The sequence below is a fragment of the Rhinatrema bivittatum genome, chromosome 7, assembly GCF_901001135.1.
Source record: "Rhinatrema bivittatum chromosome 7, aRhiBiv1.1, whole genome shotgun sequence".
Taxonomy (NCBI): domain Eukaryota; kingdom Metazoa; phylum Chordata; class Amphibia; order Gymnophiona; family Rhinatrematidae; genus Rhinatrema; species Rhinatrema bivittatum.
This window is the reverse complement of record NC_042621.1, coordinates 216,673,814-216,692,207: the sequence shown is the minus strand read 5'-3', so window position 1 is coordinate 216,692,207 and position 18,394 is coordinate 216,673,814. Positions and strand designations below refer to the sequence as shown.

At 45.3% G+C, this 18,394-nt stretch overlaps 1 protein-coding gene across 6 annotated transcripts in view; it reads right to left on the bottom strand.

Annotated features, from left to right (window-relative positions):
- The window catches only part of STAMBPL1 (STAM binding protein like 1), a 129,827-nt gene that overhangs the window by 30,833 nt on the left and 80,600 nt on the right, over nt 1-18,394 (bottom strand). For all 6 annotated transcript variants that reach the window (XM_029609815.1, XM_029609817.1, XM_029609816.1 and 3 more), the window contains 3 exons: nt 12,832-13,049; nt 8,200-8,275; nt 6,495-6,590 (listed from right to left, as the gene is read on the bottom strand). In XM_029609815.1, coding sequence (XP_029465675.1) covers nt 6,495-6,590; nt 8,200-8,275; nt 12,832-13,049 — 390 coding nt within the window. The remainder of the gene's footprint in view (nt 1-6,494; nt 6,591-8,199; nt 8,276-12,831; nt 13,050-18,394) is intronic.

Sequence of the window (18,394 nt, the reverse complement as noted above, 5' to 3'; positions counted from 1 at the left end):
TTATATACCTATGTTATATAGATGTCACACCTGTGACAGGTAAAAACATGCTTTTTGGGAAAAACAGCGCCATCTGTCGGACGTAAAAGCGACACACGCTATCTCTGACCGACGGACCGCAAATGCACAGTAGAGAGCAGCTCTACCGCGCATGTGTGGACCATAGAGCTCTGCACTACGTGCTGGGTGTCACAGAGGGGAGGAGAAAAGGGCAGACGAGTTGCCGCTCCGAGAAACGGCTCAGCCCCACTTAGTGCTGCCCTTGCGAAAGCTGTATCCTCCCTGGCCTGAACATCTTCCTATTCCTACAGCTTTGCGCACTAATTTACTTAAGAATACAACCTTAATTCTCTCTCACTACTCCTAATTTATTTTGACATCTATTCCTATCGTTTATATATAAAAGATTTCTACCCCAATCCTGTCTCCCTTATTTTTCTTTTCCTAACTTTGTGTTAAAAATGCATCCCATTTATTTATAGTCTTATACGTTCAGCAATACAACAATGTACCACTATTTTATCCTCCCTTCCATTGTTCCCTCTCTCCCCCCCGGTTAATAAGTTAAGTTAATTGTAAAGCACTGTTGCAAATGTTCGTTTTATTTAGTACAGTTGCAATGTTTCTGTTAATTGTGAACCGATGTGAGGTTACTAAACAAATGTCGGTATATAAAAACTGCAAATAAATAAATAAATCTAGGTGGTAGAACCTGGAGAAGGTGTGTAGGGAGGACCATGTCACCATCAGACAGATCTCAGCTAGTGAAAGCAGCTTAGTTTCAGCCCAGGAGACTGCCTGGGCCCTTGTAGAATGCGCCTTGACCTGTAGAGGTAATGGTTTTCCTGCCTCTATGTAGGCTGCATTAATTACTTCTTTAATCCAGCAGGCTATGGTCGCACGCGATGCCACTTCCCCTTGTTTTTTCCTGCTGTGAAGAACAAACAGGTGATCAGTTTTGCGCAAGGGTTACGATCTTTTCAGGTATCGGACTAGGATTCTGCCGACATTCAGGTGGCGAAGGAAGTGTGAGTCTTCCAAATCCCTGTGCTCATCTGGCAATGGTAAGGATATGGTTTGGTTCATATGGAACCGGGAAACCACTTTCAGTAGGAAGGATGGTACCGTACACAGCTGTATGGTGCCTGGGGTGAACCTGAGCAACGGTTCCCGACAGGATAGTGCTTGAAACTTGGAGATGCGCTGAGCTCAGCATATTGTGATCAAAAAAGCTGTCTTTAAGGTCAAGAGATGTAGAGACAGGCCGCTTGTTGGTCTGAAGGACTCTCCTGCTAGGAAGTCTAGTACTAGGTTGAGGTTCCATAGAGGCACTGGCCATTTTAGTGGTGGTCGGAGTTGTTTAACTCCTTTCAGGAAGCGAGACACATCAGGATGAGTTTATAGTCTGATACCGTCCACTTCGGACCTGAAACAGGCCAGTGCTGCGACTTGGACCTTGAGGGAGTCGAGAGACAACCTCTTCTTCATGTCGTCCTGTAGGAATTCTAGGATAGTGGGAATCTTGGCTGTCCTCGGGAGGAGACCGCGGTCTTCACACCAGGTTTCGAATACGCTCCAGATCCGTATGTAAGACAGATGCGAGAACTTGCATGCCCGGAGCAGGGTGTCAATCACAGCTTTTGAGTAGCAGCGCTTCTTTAGGCTAGTCCTCTCAAGGGCCACACTGTAAGAGAGAATCAAGCCAGGTCTTCGTGGGAGATCGGTCCCTGCTGGAAAAGGTCCCTGTATGGCGGTAGACACAGAGAATTTCCCGCCAGTAGTCTTCACATGTCCGCGTACCATGGTCTTCTTGGCCAATCCGGGGTGACTAGTAGAACTAGTCCCCTGTGGTGCTCTATCTTGTGGATGACCCTGCCCAATAGTGGCCAGGGTGGAAGGCGTACAGGAGACCTTCCTCTGGCCAGTTCTGGACGAATGTGTTGATTCCCTGAGATCGTGATTCTCGTCTGCGGCTGAAGAATCTGGGGACTTGGGCATTGCGACAAGTTGCTAGTAGGTCCATGGCTGGGGGGGGGGGCCCAATCGATTTACTATCAGCTGGAAGGCTAAGTCTACCAGCGACCATTCCCCCAGATCTAGGCTCTCTCTGCTGAGGTAATCCGCCGAGATGTTGTCTTTTCCTGCGATGTGGGAGGCCAAAATCCCTTGCAGGTTTATTTCCACCCACTCCATGAGGGGGTCTATTTTCAGAGACATCTGCTGGCTCTTGGTTCCTCCCTGGCAGTTGATGTAGGCAACGGTTGTTGCGAGGTTTGACATGACTAACAGACTCGCCTCGGAGTCTGTGGCTGAATCGTAGGCAGGCTAGTCTGACTGCTTGAGCTTCCAGGCGGTTTATGTTCCATCCCGCCTCTTCCTTGTTGCATTGTCCCTGGGCTGTCAGTTCCTGACAGTGGGCTCCCCACCCTCGCAGGCTTGCGTCCGTGGTGAGCAAGATCCAATTCGGTGAGGATAGGTTTATGCCTCTGCCTAGGTGTTCTTCCTGCAGCCACTATTGATGCTGATCCCGAACCTCTGTCAGTAGCTGGAGGTGAATTGAGTAGTTCTGGGGCACTGGGTTCCATCGTGACAGCCGGGAACGTTGTAGCGGTTGCATATGGGCCCTTGCCCATGGAACAACTTCCAGAGTTGATGTCATGAGGCCAAGGACTTGCAGGTAGTCCCATACCTTGGGGTGAACAGAAGTCAGTTTTTGTAATTGACCCATCAACTTCCTTCTCCTTAGAGGGGGGAGGTAGACCTTTTTCTGTTTGGTATCGAACCAGACTCCCAGATATTCTAGTGACTGGGAGGGCTGTACACGGCTCTTAGCTGTGTTCACGGCCCACTAGAGTTCTTGTAGTAGGTTCTTGATTCTGGTGGTCACATGGCTACTCTCCTCCTGAGACTTTGCCCTGATCAGCCAATCATCCAAATAAGGATACCAGGACTCCTCCTTTCCTCAGTGCTGCCGCCACTACCACCATAATTTTGGTGAAGGTTCTGGGGGCAGTAGCTAGTCCGAAGGGTAGCGCTCGAAATTGATAATGATGGCCCAGTATCGCAAAGCGCAGGAAGCACTGGTGGTCCTGATGGACCGGGATGTGAAGGTAGGCTTCAGATAGGTCCAGGGTTGTACCACCATTATAAACGGAGCATAGGGTTTCAATGCGGAAGTGTGGTACCTTCAGGAAACGGTTGACGGTCTTGAGGTCCAGGATGGGCTGGAATGTTCCTTCTTTTTTGGGAATGATAAAATAGATGGAATAGTGGCCAATATTTTATTGAAGCGTGGGCACCGGGGCTATTGCCTTCAGGCTGAGTATTCTTGCTAATGTGGTTTCCACTGCCAGTCTCTTGGCATGGGAGTGGCAAGCTGATCTCATAAATTTGTCGGGAGGGAAGCTTTGAAATTCCAGAGTACCCCTCTCGAATGATAGTTAGGACCCACTTGTCCGATGTTATCTCGACCCATCTTTGGTAGAAGAGGGCAAGTCTGTCTCCTATGTCTTCTTCCTGTCGATGGGTCTGCATCTTCTCATTGTGGGGTACAGCCTGCGCCTGCTCCTCTCAATGTTCTTGTTCCAAAAGGAATAATAAGCCTTCCTGACGGACGAGGTGCTTGGGACTGTGTGCTCCGGTAAGGCTTAAAACGCTGCAATCCTCTACCCTTTGTTCTTCTGGGGGAGAAGCGCTGATATGTTCTTTTGTTCCTGACTTCAGGTAATCAGGGTACTGGGGATTCGCCCCATTTGTTGGCTAACTTCTCCAGTTCACTCCCGAACAGGCGGGATCCTTTAAAAGGCATTTTTGTGAGGTTCGCTTTGGAAGTCGCATCAGCTGGCCAATTCCGGAGCTATAATTGTCTTCTGGCTGCCACTGCGGCGGCTGGCCGTCTCCCTTTGAAACTGGCCTCTGGAGCATTCCATTCCAGGTCAATCAGTTCCTTGTTGGGCTCCAACATAGGAAAGTAGCAGGAGGCCTTATGGAGGTACACCAACATGGGGTTCTTCTTTGGTTCCAATATAGGCTCCGTGCCTGGAAGACCCAGTGTCTTCATAGTCTGGGACACAAGGGTTGGTAATTCGTCCTTGTGAAAGGATCAGAGCATGGTCCGGTATGGCTCCATCCCTGGGGGAATTTCTCCCTCTTCCAGGGAGTCAGTTTCCTCATCTGAGGTGTCTGGGTCTCCATCAGGGACACTCTTGGTTAGGAGAGGCATGTCTCGAGGAACTCGGGAGGGGCCAGGAAGGGCTTGAACTTCCGGCAGAGTTTGAGTTAGGTGGGTAGCAGGGGCTGGTTGTGCCTGGACAAAGGTTTGCAGCAGTTTAAAAAATTCTACCCAGGAGAAGGTTCCTGGGTCCATGTTGATCCCAGGAGGGATTGAAGTGGGAGCCCAAGAGGTAATTTCCTGTGGGGGCGCCGAGTTGGCAATACTCAGGTCTGGAGTGTCATCAGTGGTTCTGGATCCCTCTCCTGGTTGTAGGAGGTCTTGTTTTGATTCTTTATGGGTCTGCTCACACTGTAGGCACAGGAGGGATTCCAATTCAGGCTGCGAGGCTCTTAAGTGGCAGGCTGGGCAAAGGAAGGGTCCCTTGGCTTTCTTGGATGGCAGTGCCATTGTTTGTGCACATGTAGGGCTTCAAAAAAACTTGTCCATGCGTGGAGTTATGCGCGCGGATGCGCTTAGTTGTGCACGTCGTATACGCAGAAGTTATGCGCACAACGTGCGCACAAGTTGTGCATGCGGACAACGGAATTTGTGCATGCGGCCTAGTTCTGCACACCGCTGTGCGCACAACCCAGATGTGCGCATAGTTAAGCGTGTGCCCTTACTGGCGCGCTCAAGCTAGGCGCCTCGGGTGTACCGTCTGTCGAGGGGGGGGAAATGGCACAGAAGACCCCGACGGCAAGATAGCGACCCCCCCCCCCCCCCGGAGGGTCTCCACATGTCTGGACCCTCGCACCGAATCGGGGCCTAGCCTCAGGAGGGCTGCTCAACCTGATTTTAAACATCGTCGGGAGGAAGATTGGTACGGCTATTCGAGCCTTGGAGACCAGAGACTTAGAAGTAAAGGTTTCTACCTTACCTGGTCTCTGCGCTTACCGGTCGCATGCCAGGTGGTCTCCAGCTGCGGGGGGAGAGGGGAATACCTTCACTGCCACGCTCGAATCTGCACCCGCTGCCTTTCAGCCACCCTGGGGGTTAAGTCCACGCCAGAAATCATCAGTCGGACCAAGACTCGCCTTGGAGGGATATCGGAGTCACCTCAGGAAAGTCTCGACTGTGGGAGGGACCATTAGGTTTCACCACAGGAGAAGGGCTCTCTTCTTAAAAGGTTAATTTTCTTTCTTTTTTGTTGTAACTGTTACACTATTCTTTTTTGGATAGTGTCCGCATCTGCTATGGAGATGGAGAAATACTGAAGAGCTGAGCTTGCTGCACGGGTATATATAGGCTGACGTCAGCTTTGAAATCTGACTCAGTCTCCCATCTGCTATCAGGAGAGCACAATACCCATTGGTCCTTAGTCCATCTGGCTACACGCTAGAAAATGGTACATTTGCATACTAATAGGCGTTGTGCTATATAACACACATTACAGCATTATTGCGTGTGTTTGGGCCTTAACGCTAGCATTAATACCTTAATGCAAAATGATAAATGACCCTGTTAGCTGATTATAGTTGAAAATCGGCTAAGAGTCAGAAAACTTTGTCACATCCTGGAACGCCTCAGAATGCCCCTTTATCCAGCTATAACTTAGCCAGATATCAGTCGGAATATCCCAAAAAACGTGCCATTTAGACGGATAACCTTTAGTTATCCATCTAAATGACTTTTGAATATCTACCACTCTGTAACCAAGTTTTACTTTGCATTAACACATATAGGAGGCCAACATTACTAATGCACACAAGCATTAGATGTACATATTCCTTATGCTACTTGTAGATAATATAATATTCCTTGTTCAATACAACCAAAATTCAGGACATCTAATCCACAGGTAAGTGGTGAATTTTTACTTGACATACAGATTTAAAAAAAATGTACTGTTTAGAATTAAAGTTATTTACAAAAAATTAATCAATGGAAGATACAATGCAAATAAAATGTACAAGTTATTTAAAACTATTTATGCATTTATCAATAACCATCTAACCAGAATGCTTTCTAAGACACTGAAGACTACAGAGGATAGATAACCCATATGAATAGAAATTATGGCCAAAATACTAAATAATGAATTTCCCAATACAAAGTTTAAAAAAACAACAACAAAAAAACAGATTTAAACAAGTCTACCTGGTGGTCTCCTGAATGTTAGGAGTGTGTCTGTTCCATTCAGGAGAAGAAAGGACAGAAAGCCTGAAACCAAGAAGCAGCCTGCTTGGTGTGAGGGCCACAAAGAAGTTTGATGAGATGAGCAGAGACACAGCCAGATGGAAAGAGAGAGGAGCAGAACCACAGATAACTTGCAAATACTTACTCTGCCTTGGATATGTTCCTGGTATTCTGTGTTGTACTTCTTTAAAAGAGCTTTCTTTAGTTCATCTCTCCTTGGAAAGGCTACATCCTTCAGTTTCTTTAAATAGAAAAAATACTGGTTATGCTTTTGGGGGAAGGCAGATAGTACATTATGGGAGCTATGATTTTAGCAGATTTCTATGGTTTTTGTAAATTGTTTCTATATTTAGAACTTCTCATGACATTCAGTTGTGTTTACTTTTTGTATGATTTTCTCACATTAATGCTGCATGGCACCGGCAATGGAACAATTCTTATAATGGAGACAGTAAAATCACCTTTTAACCCTTCTCTGCAGGAGAAGCCAGTACCTCTGTACTTCAAACCAGAGAATGCTGTTACACGTCTATTTCCAGAACTAAAGGGTGTGCAACATAGCTGAGCAGTGAGGCTGGAGCAATGAATCATGCAAGACTCCAGCCTTATCCCCCTTAAGCAGGGGTTTATTTGTAATATAGTACAGTGTTCAGTCTGCTTACCTTCAGCAGTATATAACAGCTCAGCATTCATAATCAGCACAGCAGTATTTCAGGAGCTGCCTTCTCCTGGAGACCGGGACTTGTCTGTTCCCTTCTGGGCCTACGCTCTTTTTCCTCCTCCTCTCAGGGACCTGCCCACAGAGCCATCAGGGTGAGCCTCCGCCATGCTACACTTCTCTTCCTGTTGTAACTCCTTCAGCATGATAATCACTCTGACAAGCTGTATCACCTTACTCTCTACTTGGTCCATCTCTGCTCCAATCTCTTGTATCTCCACCACCAGCTGCAGCTACTGGCCTCTCTGCCTGGCCTGGATTCCTAAGAGTAGGTTCACTGGCTCTTCTATCTTGGCCAGCTTTTCTGGCTGCATTATCTCCTCAGCCTTTCCTAAGTTCTTCCTTGTTTTGGGTGGACTCTGGTTCTCTCTCCACTCAGGAGGGATGAACTGCTACCACACAAAAATACATTATAGCACAACTTTTCTCTCTTCTTTCAGAGAAACACTCTGGCAGGAGAGGCCTTGTTTCAAGGACCATGACCTGTTCAAACTATCTTTCTTTACACCCAGAAGGAAAATTCTATGTGTTCCATCCAACTCACTATACAGACTCTCTCTAGCCAGGTGGAACTACTCTTCTTAGCCTGCAGGGGTATTTTTAAAGCTGCTTTTGCAGTCTGGTCCCAGGAGACAATTCTCTGTGTATAAAAAAAACGTTTCCAGCTAACCTGTTCCTGTGCTCTGCTGGGTAACGTCATTATGATAGACTATGGCAGTTTATGATCTTTGAAGAGGTTATTTGAGGGTGGCTTACGGTCTGGCAATTCTTAGCTTTCTTCATAGGCAGCAATAGGGGAGACACTTATTCATTGCCACTCTGTTAATGTGGCTTGATCACATTTTTTCGCCAATACAAAACTGTATTGAGGTGTGTATGTTTTCCCTTGAGGAAGCTCAAATGAGCATAATGTGGGTCCCTTGTAGGGAACACAAATTTGAGAACAGTGACTTGAGTAAAGAACAAATATCTTTGGGTTGCCAAGAAGTGAATGGAAATCGGAGTGAAAGATTGTGGGACATCATATTTATGGAAATAAGTAATTTTTTGATGTACACAGGAGGTCTGTTTTCTATCCTTTTTTTCCATTTTGCCATGATACAGCACCACATCAAATCATAAAATATATTACCTTCATAATATCCTGTTTTTCTGGTACAGCACACTGCCGATAATCTCGATGGTTAGGGAGTTTTTCTACAAACAAGCTAAAAATTAAAGTATGCATCAAAAATAAAAATCTATTAGTCACAATTTTTCTTTTACACAGGGATAAACTATTACATATTAAATGAGTATAAACTTTAAAAAACTTATAAAATAAGATAATTCAGGTTGGTCCAGTGGCTCATATTCTGCTTATTGGATTAGCCAGGGCTGGGAGTGCTGGACAGTCAGGGTTCACAGCCCTTCCCCTCATCTTTCTTGGGGAATAGGAATCCCAGTCATTGCTCAGCAGTGCCACCTACTGACCAGATTCAGGGTACACATGAACCAGGCCCATGATTGAGAATTGTTGCTGTGATAGTTGGATTAGACAAAGTAGGGTTAAAAGGGAGGGTTGTCTTACGTAGTGTATTGCCAACACGCTTTATAACAACCATAAACTGAAATCAAAACATATACAAAATGAAAATGATCAACCCTGCATTCCTCAAATGTAACAAGATATTATATAAATATTTTGCATGGCACAACTTTTTTCATTTAAAGTTTACTGCATTATAAAAATGGTATACATACCAAACAATCACATAATCATCTGAACACAGAACAAGGGTTTTTCACAATCATTATTGCCTCCCATCTCCCTCCCCACCCCCTCAACAAGAGTCAATATAGGCCAATGGGTAGAAGTCATTATCACTACAGTACTGGGAAATCATAGCATAAGATATATATTTTCATCAGCCAAGGATACCACGCTATGTTCGGCTTATTATAATGATGCAGAACAAAGAAGATGAATAGAACCACTTCATCCAGGGCCATCTGTTTGCAATGTTTTCCCAGTGTATTCAGTATATGAAGACCAAACACTCAAATTTGGACACAGAATGCAACTCATACTTCTAACACAATGTCTGCCTAAAAAGATATGACTTAAGATTCTTCTGAAACAGCTGGGACTCGGACAGTAATGACACTGGAAGCGAGTTCCAAAACACCGGACCAGCAACAGAAAAAGGTCATTCCCGACCCTCAACTAAATGCACGCTTAGGATAAGAGACCCCCAAAAGACTCCAACTACTTGAGTGAAGAGCCTGAGAGGGTCAATATATCCTCAGAAATGAGCAGAGATAAGTGCATTCAGAAAGTATTCAGATCCCTTAACTGCATATTATCCATTTTAGAATAAGGCTGTAATGTATTATGGCAGCCTTAGATTACAAACTATTAAATATATGTGAGGAAATACTTTATTTACCATTTGCAAGACCTCATAGGATTTAGGGTAATAATCACTTATTTGTGATTCTTTTAAGGCTTGACTGACATCACTACAAATGAATCATATACCCGTGGTACTTTCTAATCATAGCTCTTTTAATCAAAAGATATTTTTTTAGAAAATCTTTTTCCAATAGTAAAATGAATGAGTTGGTGTCTTCAGTACAACTAAGATAAGAGTTAAATTTGTTCATTGGATTTAGAAATATAAGAATTGTAAGAAAGCATTTCCTAAAGATAATGGACTTCTAAAAAGAAAAAAATGTTCTAAAAAAATCTTTTGATTAAAAGACCTATGATTAGAAGCCAGATTCATGACACCCCATTCCCATATCTCACTTGCTGCTCCTTGTCCTCCACGTATGAAGTAAATTATTATGGTACATTTCCAGATAGTCAAGAGAATATGATAGTTAAAGGTGTCAAAGACTGCAGAAATAACAAGCACTATTAACAAATATTTGGTACCTTGATCAAAACCATGTTGGCTAACACCAAAACTAGAGATGGAGAATTTCCATACTATGAAATTTATGGAGTCTAAACTGGCATTGGTCAAGCAAAGAGTAGCTGTCAAGATGCTCAGTAAGCAGCTTCCAACTACTTTAGACAAAAATGGCAATGAAGAAATAGATCTATAGTTAGCCATCATTAAGGAATCGAGAGATGACTTCTTCAGTACTAGTGTGAGAGGGGAATGATTAAGTCTAGCTACATATGACCAGATGTAAACAATCATTTCTTAGCTTTGCTATGGTGATGCTATACTTCTCTAATTGATCTTTATAAATATCACGATCAGCTGAAGAACGAGTTCTAGGCCAAAGGCATTCCTTTTTTCCATAGCTCTTGCTTCATTACCCTCAAATCCTAAATAAACCATGCAAGTGAAGGCTGAGGATGCCAGAAAACCTGGAAACCAAAAGGAGCAAGAATAAAACTGCCAGGCCACAAAAAAAAAAAAAAAAAAAAATTAATAATAATAATTTTTGGGGGGGAGACTTGGCAGGTTCCTCTTGCTCCTATGCCTTCCAGATCAGTTGGAACCAGGGCTGGGATCTGATGCCAGGAACTTTCATTTGCAATTTTCAGGGGGGGGGGGGGGGAGATTGGATTTTTCCCTTATTGTATATCTTCTCCCAACTTACTCTATCCAATCATTGCAGCGACAGTTCTCAGCTGGGCCCATTTGCCTGAAATCTTGCGGCCACTAGGGGTCACTGTTGCACAATGACTAGCTCTCAGTCCTGATCAACCTGGGAAACTGAAGACCTGACCTGAGACTCAAACCCAGGTCCCTCTGGCAGCACTGCCACTGAACCAGCAGGCCAGCCCCTAATTCTTTACTATACCGAAATGTCTTTTTGTACCTTCCCCTCAGCTTCTAGTCACAATCATGGCATATGTCTGGAATTAGAATATGTATTCCATGACCAATTTTAATTCTCATTTTCTCAATTTCTGCTATACTCATATAACTAGGCTTCCTGGCCAGCAAATGTAATGATTAAAAAAAAAAAATAGTCCCCATACCTTCACCTCTCCAACTAAGTTATTTTGCATTTGTTAAACACATGCTGATTAGTAGTTTTAGCAAATCCATTAGTAACAGAAAGTGGGACAAACAAATTTGAATAAAAGGAAGAATTCTGGCCTCAATTTTAAAAATAGGAATTCCTTAATGATTTTTGGAAATTCAAGATGTTTTATGCACTAGAGCAGGGGTGGAGATCATTTGTTCTTTGCGAGTCACAAACTGGTTGTGTTTTCAGGCTCTCCGTAACGAACATGCATGAGATTCTCATACAGTTGTGGCAGTAGTAGTATGAAACATATTTCAACATCACAAACTCAAAAAAAGTCACCAAGTTGGAATGACTCCTGAAGGCCTTAGCACTAACCTATGACACTTCCCAACCTCAGAGGGAGAAAGCCACTTTCACCTTGGATATTATTTTCTCGGAGATTCGGGTCTATTGTGCGTTCTCTACCTGACTTCAATCGGAATCTCCGCTAAGTGTGTCAGGAAGCTGAGTGCTATGCAGAGATCAGACGGCTGCACAGCACCCAGAAGCAAGCCCCAAATTCTCTGAGAATGGTGGGTGTGTGTGTGTGTGTCATAAACCTCATTCAACAGGTGTCTTTTCCTATACAAGCAAATACTGTCATCATAATCTCATCAGAACCTTAAAACTATTGCTGCAATCCATTAAAACAGTCTGTTTAACTCACAAAAGCTTAACAGTTGGGAGCAGGGCAAATGGGCCTTCAAGATATGGATATGCTGGATGGAATTACAGCTTTCTTATATTGCCTGTTTCTAACTTTTTTTTTTTTTTTTTTGCAAGGTTGTTTCCTGTAAAACAAATTATAGGCCCGATATTCAACAACATTTGGCTAAGTTCGGCCTTTGCTGGCTGAATGGAAGGATTTAAAAATTTCGTAGTAGTCAGCAGCAGGCTAACATTTTATTCAGCTAAAATGTTAGCCAGCTAAGCAAGGGGTGTTCCGGGCTGGAGCCACTTGTCTGATTTCTTGGCTAATAAACGCTGATATTCAAGGTTATCCAGCTTTGTTATTCAGTTGGATAGTAGCTTTATATTGGGCCCTATGTATTTTATGCATAAAATTCCATGAATTCGTTGAATGAATTCAGATAACAAGAAACACTGAATATTTTTTGGACTTTCACAGCAAACACCTCCACATGGTCTCCACTTAAATATCAGGTGGAGTCCATTCTGCATCCTAAAGCAGTCGCAGGAGATTCTTTGTTGACCAGTCAGTAACACAGGTCTAGTGATAGCTCTCATGAATAGAATGCTACTGTGGCCAGAGTATTCAGCAGCACCATGACAACTAAGCTTTGCCACTACCATCGTTCTGACACAGTGATCCAGTGTTCACTGTGAGGTTGGTTTGTCAGTTTATTTTTTCATTAGGATCTTTGTTGTGTAAAAATGATAATTCAACGCTCATCAATTTACAAAGGAGTCGGTCTGAGCTCTGATTCCAAATATGGGCAGTAAATCTCAGCTGGGCTAGAAATCTGAACCGTAAACCATTCCCTGGAGGATGTTTCACCCATGTGCTGACGTTTTCTTTTCCTGTAAATTAGAGGCTGCTCTCTGTGTTCTCATATCGTAACAAGAACTTCCCTGTTGCATCATGTTCCTCTCCATGTTCACCTGTTATTTCACAAGCACACACACACTCAGCTGGCATCCAACAGGGTATGACAAACACAGCCCTCGGCAAAACAATCCAGACAGACGGTATGTCATTTTAGGAGGCAGTAAAACCATTTCTTACATTATAAACTTGTTATAAAGGACAAACGCATTTTCCAGATTTCCCTCTTCCATATATACAGATGCCATCCGTTCCATTTCTACTCCAGATCTGAAGTAGCGCCGTGGAGTAATGTCCTCATTGATTGTGATATTGCAGCCAAGTTTACTTAAGGCACGCACCCGCTCATCAGGGCTCAAGGAAACATCTGTGTGGTCAGGCACAGCTGCCAGTTTCTTCTGCAAATTCATCAGAATATAAATTAGAGTGTTACTTCACTGCAGAATATAAATTAGAGAGTTACTTCATCGTCTGTCCGTCCCCCCGCCATCCCGTACCATCCCCCTATTGGAAACAGAAAACTTCACACTGAATGTTTCAAAGGCTCACACGCCTCGCAGGGCGAGCTGCCCCAGTATTCACAGGCATACAAAGGCACTCTAGTTCCCCTGCCATGGCCTAGCACAATAACACCCACAGAAATACGTGTAGCGGGGTGAGGCTGAAACACGAAGCATGGCAGCTCATTGATGTTTGCTGGCATACGCGCCTGCAAAATAAAAGCCTTCTAGCGTATACTAGGAAGAATGTTTTCAAGGCATTTGTCTACTGCAGGAGCTGTACTCATTGAACTGCTTTATCTCCTTCACCACCACTTACTAATATCACTAAACGAGCATGCCACATGAAAGAGATGCAACTCAGACACACGAATAAGAAGCAGCTATTTATAAACTGACAATGAACTACAAATTACTTTTAAGGTTAATCCTCTTTTTATTTTTTATAATACGTTTGAAGCAACATTTAATGTAAACCCGGACTTGATTGTGTTCTGAAAAGGAGCCAAAACACAAACAGAACTGGAATCTACTTTTAAAGCAGCAACGTACACACAATTTGTTCATTTAGGTGAGAGTCTATGCAGTCGACAGGATCCCACCATTTCGACGTTTTGATTTATATTGAAATCTTGAAGGGGCATTAGTGTGCAAAGTTTCTGACAGCATCTCCTCCTCACACTCCCACCATCACAAAACTTTGATCAAACAGGACAGGGATGGGTGGGCACTCCTATGCCAAACTTCAGCAAAACCCCATGCAGTTATTACACTGAGAGGTGAACACACTCAGGGGAAAAGGCTGCTAGAAATAGGGGATTTGGTGTACCCTAGGAAATGAGAAAAGCATTCGAGTTAATTCCCCTCGAGTCAGAGCTTTAGAGCATGAACCACAGCTACGTTAGGGGATGTTCAGGATTTTCTAAATTAAGTGGAAATGACTATTGTGCTACCAAGAAAGCCGGGGCTTACCGCATGGAGCAGAAGTTATAATCCTAAACAAAAGGAACAGGGGTAACTTGCATGGATGAACACAACCCTAAAGGGAAGGCAGAGGGGTTACCTGTACACAACAGCACTGTGGCAGTTACAACCCTAAATGGAAGGCATGGGTGTAACCTGCACAAAATGTTAACACCCTAAAAACCTTGCTGGGCAGACTGGTGGGCCATTTTGGTCTTTTTCTGCCATCATTTACTACATTAATGCGTTATGAACTGACGGGTCAATTTTCAAAGGGTTTTTAAGCCAGTCTCCGATAGGTGTAGGAGATAGTCAAGCATCTTTTGTTGGGCAGGAGAATAGATCTAGGGACTTCTGCTCACACCACACGGAAAACCTCCTCCATTTCAATACATAGGACTTTCTAGTGGAAGGCTTTCTGGAAACCACCAGGACCAGAGACATATCCCTCTGAAATTTCAAGCGGCTGCGGGATTAACCTCTCAACATCCAGGCTGTGAGCGACAGGGCCTGGAGGATGGGATGTTGCAGCATGCCCTGATCTTGTGTGATGAGATCTGGGGAAGTCCCCAGACTGATTAGTTTCCGGATAGACAATTCCTGCAGGATTGGAAACCAGACCTCCATCGGTCAATGAGGGGCTATGAGAATCATAGTCCCTCTGTCCTCGCTAAGCTTCAAGAGAGTCTTCGCTACTAAGGGAATCTGAGACAACACATACAGAAGACTCTTACCCCAATGACAGGCAAGGGGGTCAGAGGCTGGTTTGCTGTCTGACCTGTACAGGAAGTAGAATAGAGGCACCTTCCTGTTGCAGGGAGATACGAATAGATCTACGTCTGGACTCTCCCAGAGGCAGAATATCCGATTCTCTACCCCCTGTCCAGGGACCACTCATGAAGTCTGAAGGCTCAACTCAACCTTGTCTGCTACCATGTTCTCCATTCTGGCCAGGTACAGGGCACTGAGCACTATTCCATGGGACAGGGCCCAAGACCAGATCTCCAACTGCTTTCTGATACAGGAGGTATGATCCCGTGCTTCCCTGCCTTTTGACATACCATATCGCTACTTGGTTGTTGATCTGGATCAGGACAACTTTGTTGGACAGCCGATCTCTGAAAGCCCATAGCGCATACCTGATCGCCCGAAGCTTAGGAAGTTGTTTTGACAACTCCCTGGGTGCCAAGCCCATCTACATGAGCTCCCCGCCCCAGGGTGGCTGCATCGTGGTAGTACAATTTGAGCAGGGAGACTCCGAAAGGAAATCCCCTACTCCAGATTGGAAAATACTCACCACCAAGACAAGGAATCCCTGAGAGACAGGGTGACTCAGATGCAATCCTGGAGGCTCTGATTGGCTTGGTGCCACCATGACCTCAGGGTCCACTGGGCTCTGCGCATACATAAGCGTGCCAAGGGAGTTACATGGACGATCACGGCCATATAGCCCAACAGCCTCAGTATGTGCCAGGCTGACACCTGCTGCCTCTATCACAATGGTTGTCAAACAGATGGCCCTCTGGCACAGTAGAAAGGACCTAAATTGAGCCATATCTAGTAGGGCTCCAATGAAGTCCAACTGAGGTGACTGACTGAGGTGGGACTTTGGGTAGTTGAGAAATTTCCCTTCCCATTAGTCTTTATATACATTTGGAAATTACCCCTTTTCCTCAAATTCCCCTTTCCCATACATATGTAGTGGCTACAAGATGGCACTTGATTTTTGATATGTTTGATTTAATTAGATTTTGATAATTTATTAACCTTTATTTTACTATTATGGGATTTATGTAATTTTTTATTTTTATGATTTTTATATTTATGTAAACAGTTTTGACTAAACTTTGTTTGTAAAAGCGGTATAGAAACACTTAAACAAACCTCTATGCCTCTATGACCTCTATGACCCGAATGGTCAAGCGCATGGACCAAAATGGCCCCTGCCTGAAACATGCTCTTCACCAGCCAATTGTCCAGATATGGGAAAACATGCACTCACAGTCCGTGGAGATGCGCCACCATCACGGCCAGACATTTTGTGAAGACCCATGGGGCGGATGCAAGCCCGAATGGCAACACCCGGTATTAGAAGTACTGTTTATACAACACAAATTGGAGATACTTCCTGTGACTGGGGAAGACCTCAATATGGGTGTGTGTGTCCTTTAGGTCGAGGGAGCCTAGCCAGTTCCCTTTTTGCAAAAGGGGAATCGAGGTGCCCAGGGAAACCATCTTGAACTTTTCTTTTTGTTTTAGAAATCTGTTCACTGTCTTCAGAGACCCTCCAGTTTTCTTTGGAATCAGGAAGTACCTGGAGCACAATCCCTGCCCTCTTTGCACTGGTGGTATGTGCTTGACCACTCTGGTCATAAAGAGGGAGGAGAGCTCCACTTGTAGGATCTCCTGGTGTGCTACCAGCTCCCAATATGGGCACGAAGGGCAATTTGGCAGGACACCCAGTAGATTTAATTGGTACCCCTGGCAGATGATGGACAAAACCCACTGGTCTAAAGTTTAACTGGGCCACTGGTTCACAAAGAACTGCAGCCTGCCCCCAACTGGAGGGTCCATCATGCTGGGTACAGGCATATGGCTTATGCTCCAAGGCCAGTCAAAACCCTATCCCCGGATTTGACTGAGATGCTGGCTAGGGCTCGGGAGCTCTCTGCTGCTTAGGCCAGCCGCAGGAGCTCTGATGGTCTTGACAGCTCAAGGAGACGAAGGATAGTACTTCCTTTATTGAAAGAAAGGCTTCCTTGGCTTTAGCCTCGATGACCTCCTGGATGAGGAGGGCAGGTCCGGAATGCTGGTGGAGAGATGTTGGGAGGATTTCATGATGGTCCCGGAGCTGGCCACAGCATCCTTCATCCTATTTCCAAAGAGATTCTCTCCAGTGATTCTCACATCAGCAAGTCATTCCTGTACTTCTGGTCTGAGATCAGAGTCCCACAGCCTTGCCAAACTGTGGGCACAGATTCCCGCTGCACAGACCCTTGATGCCATCTCTTAAGGATCTCATGCACTGGGACTGCCAAGATCTCCTTAGAAAGGTCCACAAACTGAAGAACCTCAAGCATTTTGTGCCTGGCATATTCAGTCAAAAGCTGGAATGGCATGACCTTCACCATCACCCTTACAAAACCTGCAAATGTTAAGTCCTCAGGCGGAGACTTCCTTCGCTCCTTTGGAGGAGAAGGGTCTGATGGGAGACCATCCAAATTCTCTGAGGAGGACTCCATCTGATCATCCCCACAGGGGTCATAGGGACCCATATCCTCACTGTATGCCACAGTTGATGGGGCCCTAGGTGCTCAATCTATGTCCAGAGGTGCAGGCACCGATGGAAATGGGAGACTACAGGCCTTGGTGTCTTCGCCAGCCTTGGCGGAACTTCCTCCTTGGAGGAACCAGTGACAACCACAATATTGGTAGGGGGGGAAATCCTCAGTGCTTCGCCGGGCACTGGTACCACCCCATGAACAGACGCCAGTTTAGTCTGTAACACACTGATGAGCACATTGAGCTTCTCCAGAAGTGTACGAAGACAGGATAACACTGGCTCTGGTGCCACAGGACTAAAGCCCTGCAGCACCAGCTACACCACTAGCTGGACTTGACGCTCTATCTCCTCCTTGAACATTGCCGATGCCAACCCTGACTGGAAGGAAGAAGGGATGGCCTGATCTTCCTTGGACAGAGAGGGGGATCGGTGACTGGCACCATGAGCAGTGGAGACCGTTGCGGAACCCGGGCATCGATGGACGATTAGCGTTCCTCGCCACAATCATTTCAGGGTCATAGAGGCAAAAGCTGGTGCATCTCCGTGCTCGGCACTGTGCATCAACGGGGACCAGTGCTGATGCTTCTTTGTATTCCCACGATACTCGGCCCTGTCCTTCCCCAGTGCAGAGTTTGAGGATGACGTCCTCGGCCTGGAGGAGGTAGACAACGATCAGTCTCTCCAGCGCCTCTATCCACTGGCGACCTCAATGAAACTGATGGGCCCACTGATGTCGATGGCATGGTGCCCATCGGTGTGGCTCCAAAGTCCTTTGATGCCGATGGCTTGGACTCTTTTGACCCAAAGAGATGATTAATCTTGTCAAGTCAAAGCCGATGTCCCTTCGGGTCATCTGGACACACAAACGGCAAGCCCGGATGTCATGCGATGCCCCTAGGCAGAGGATGCAAAAATCATGAGGATTGGTGATCGACATGATCCTCGGGCACAGGGGCATCGGCGGAAAACAGACGCGGCCATAACGGGGTGAAACAAA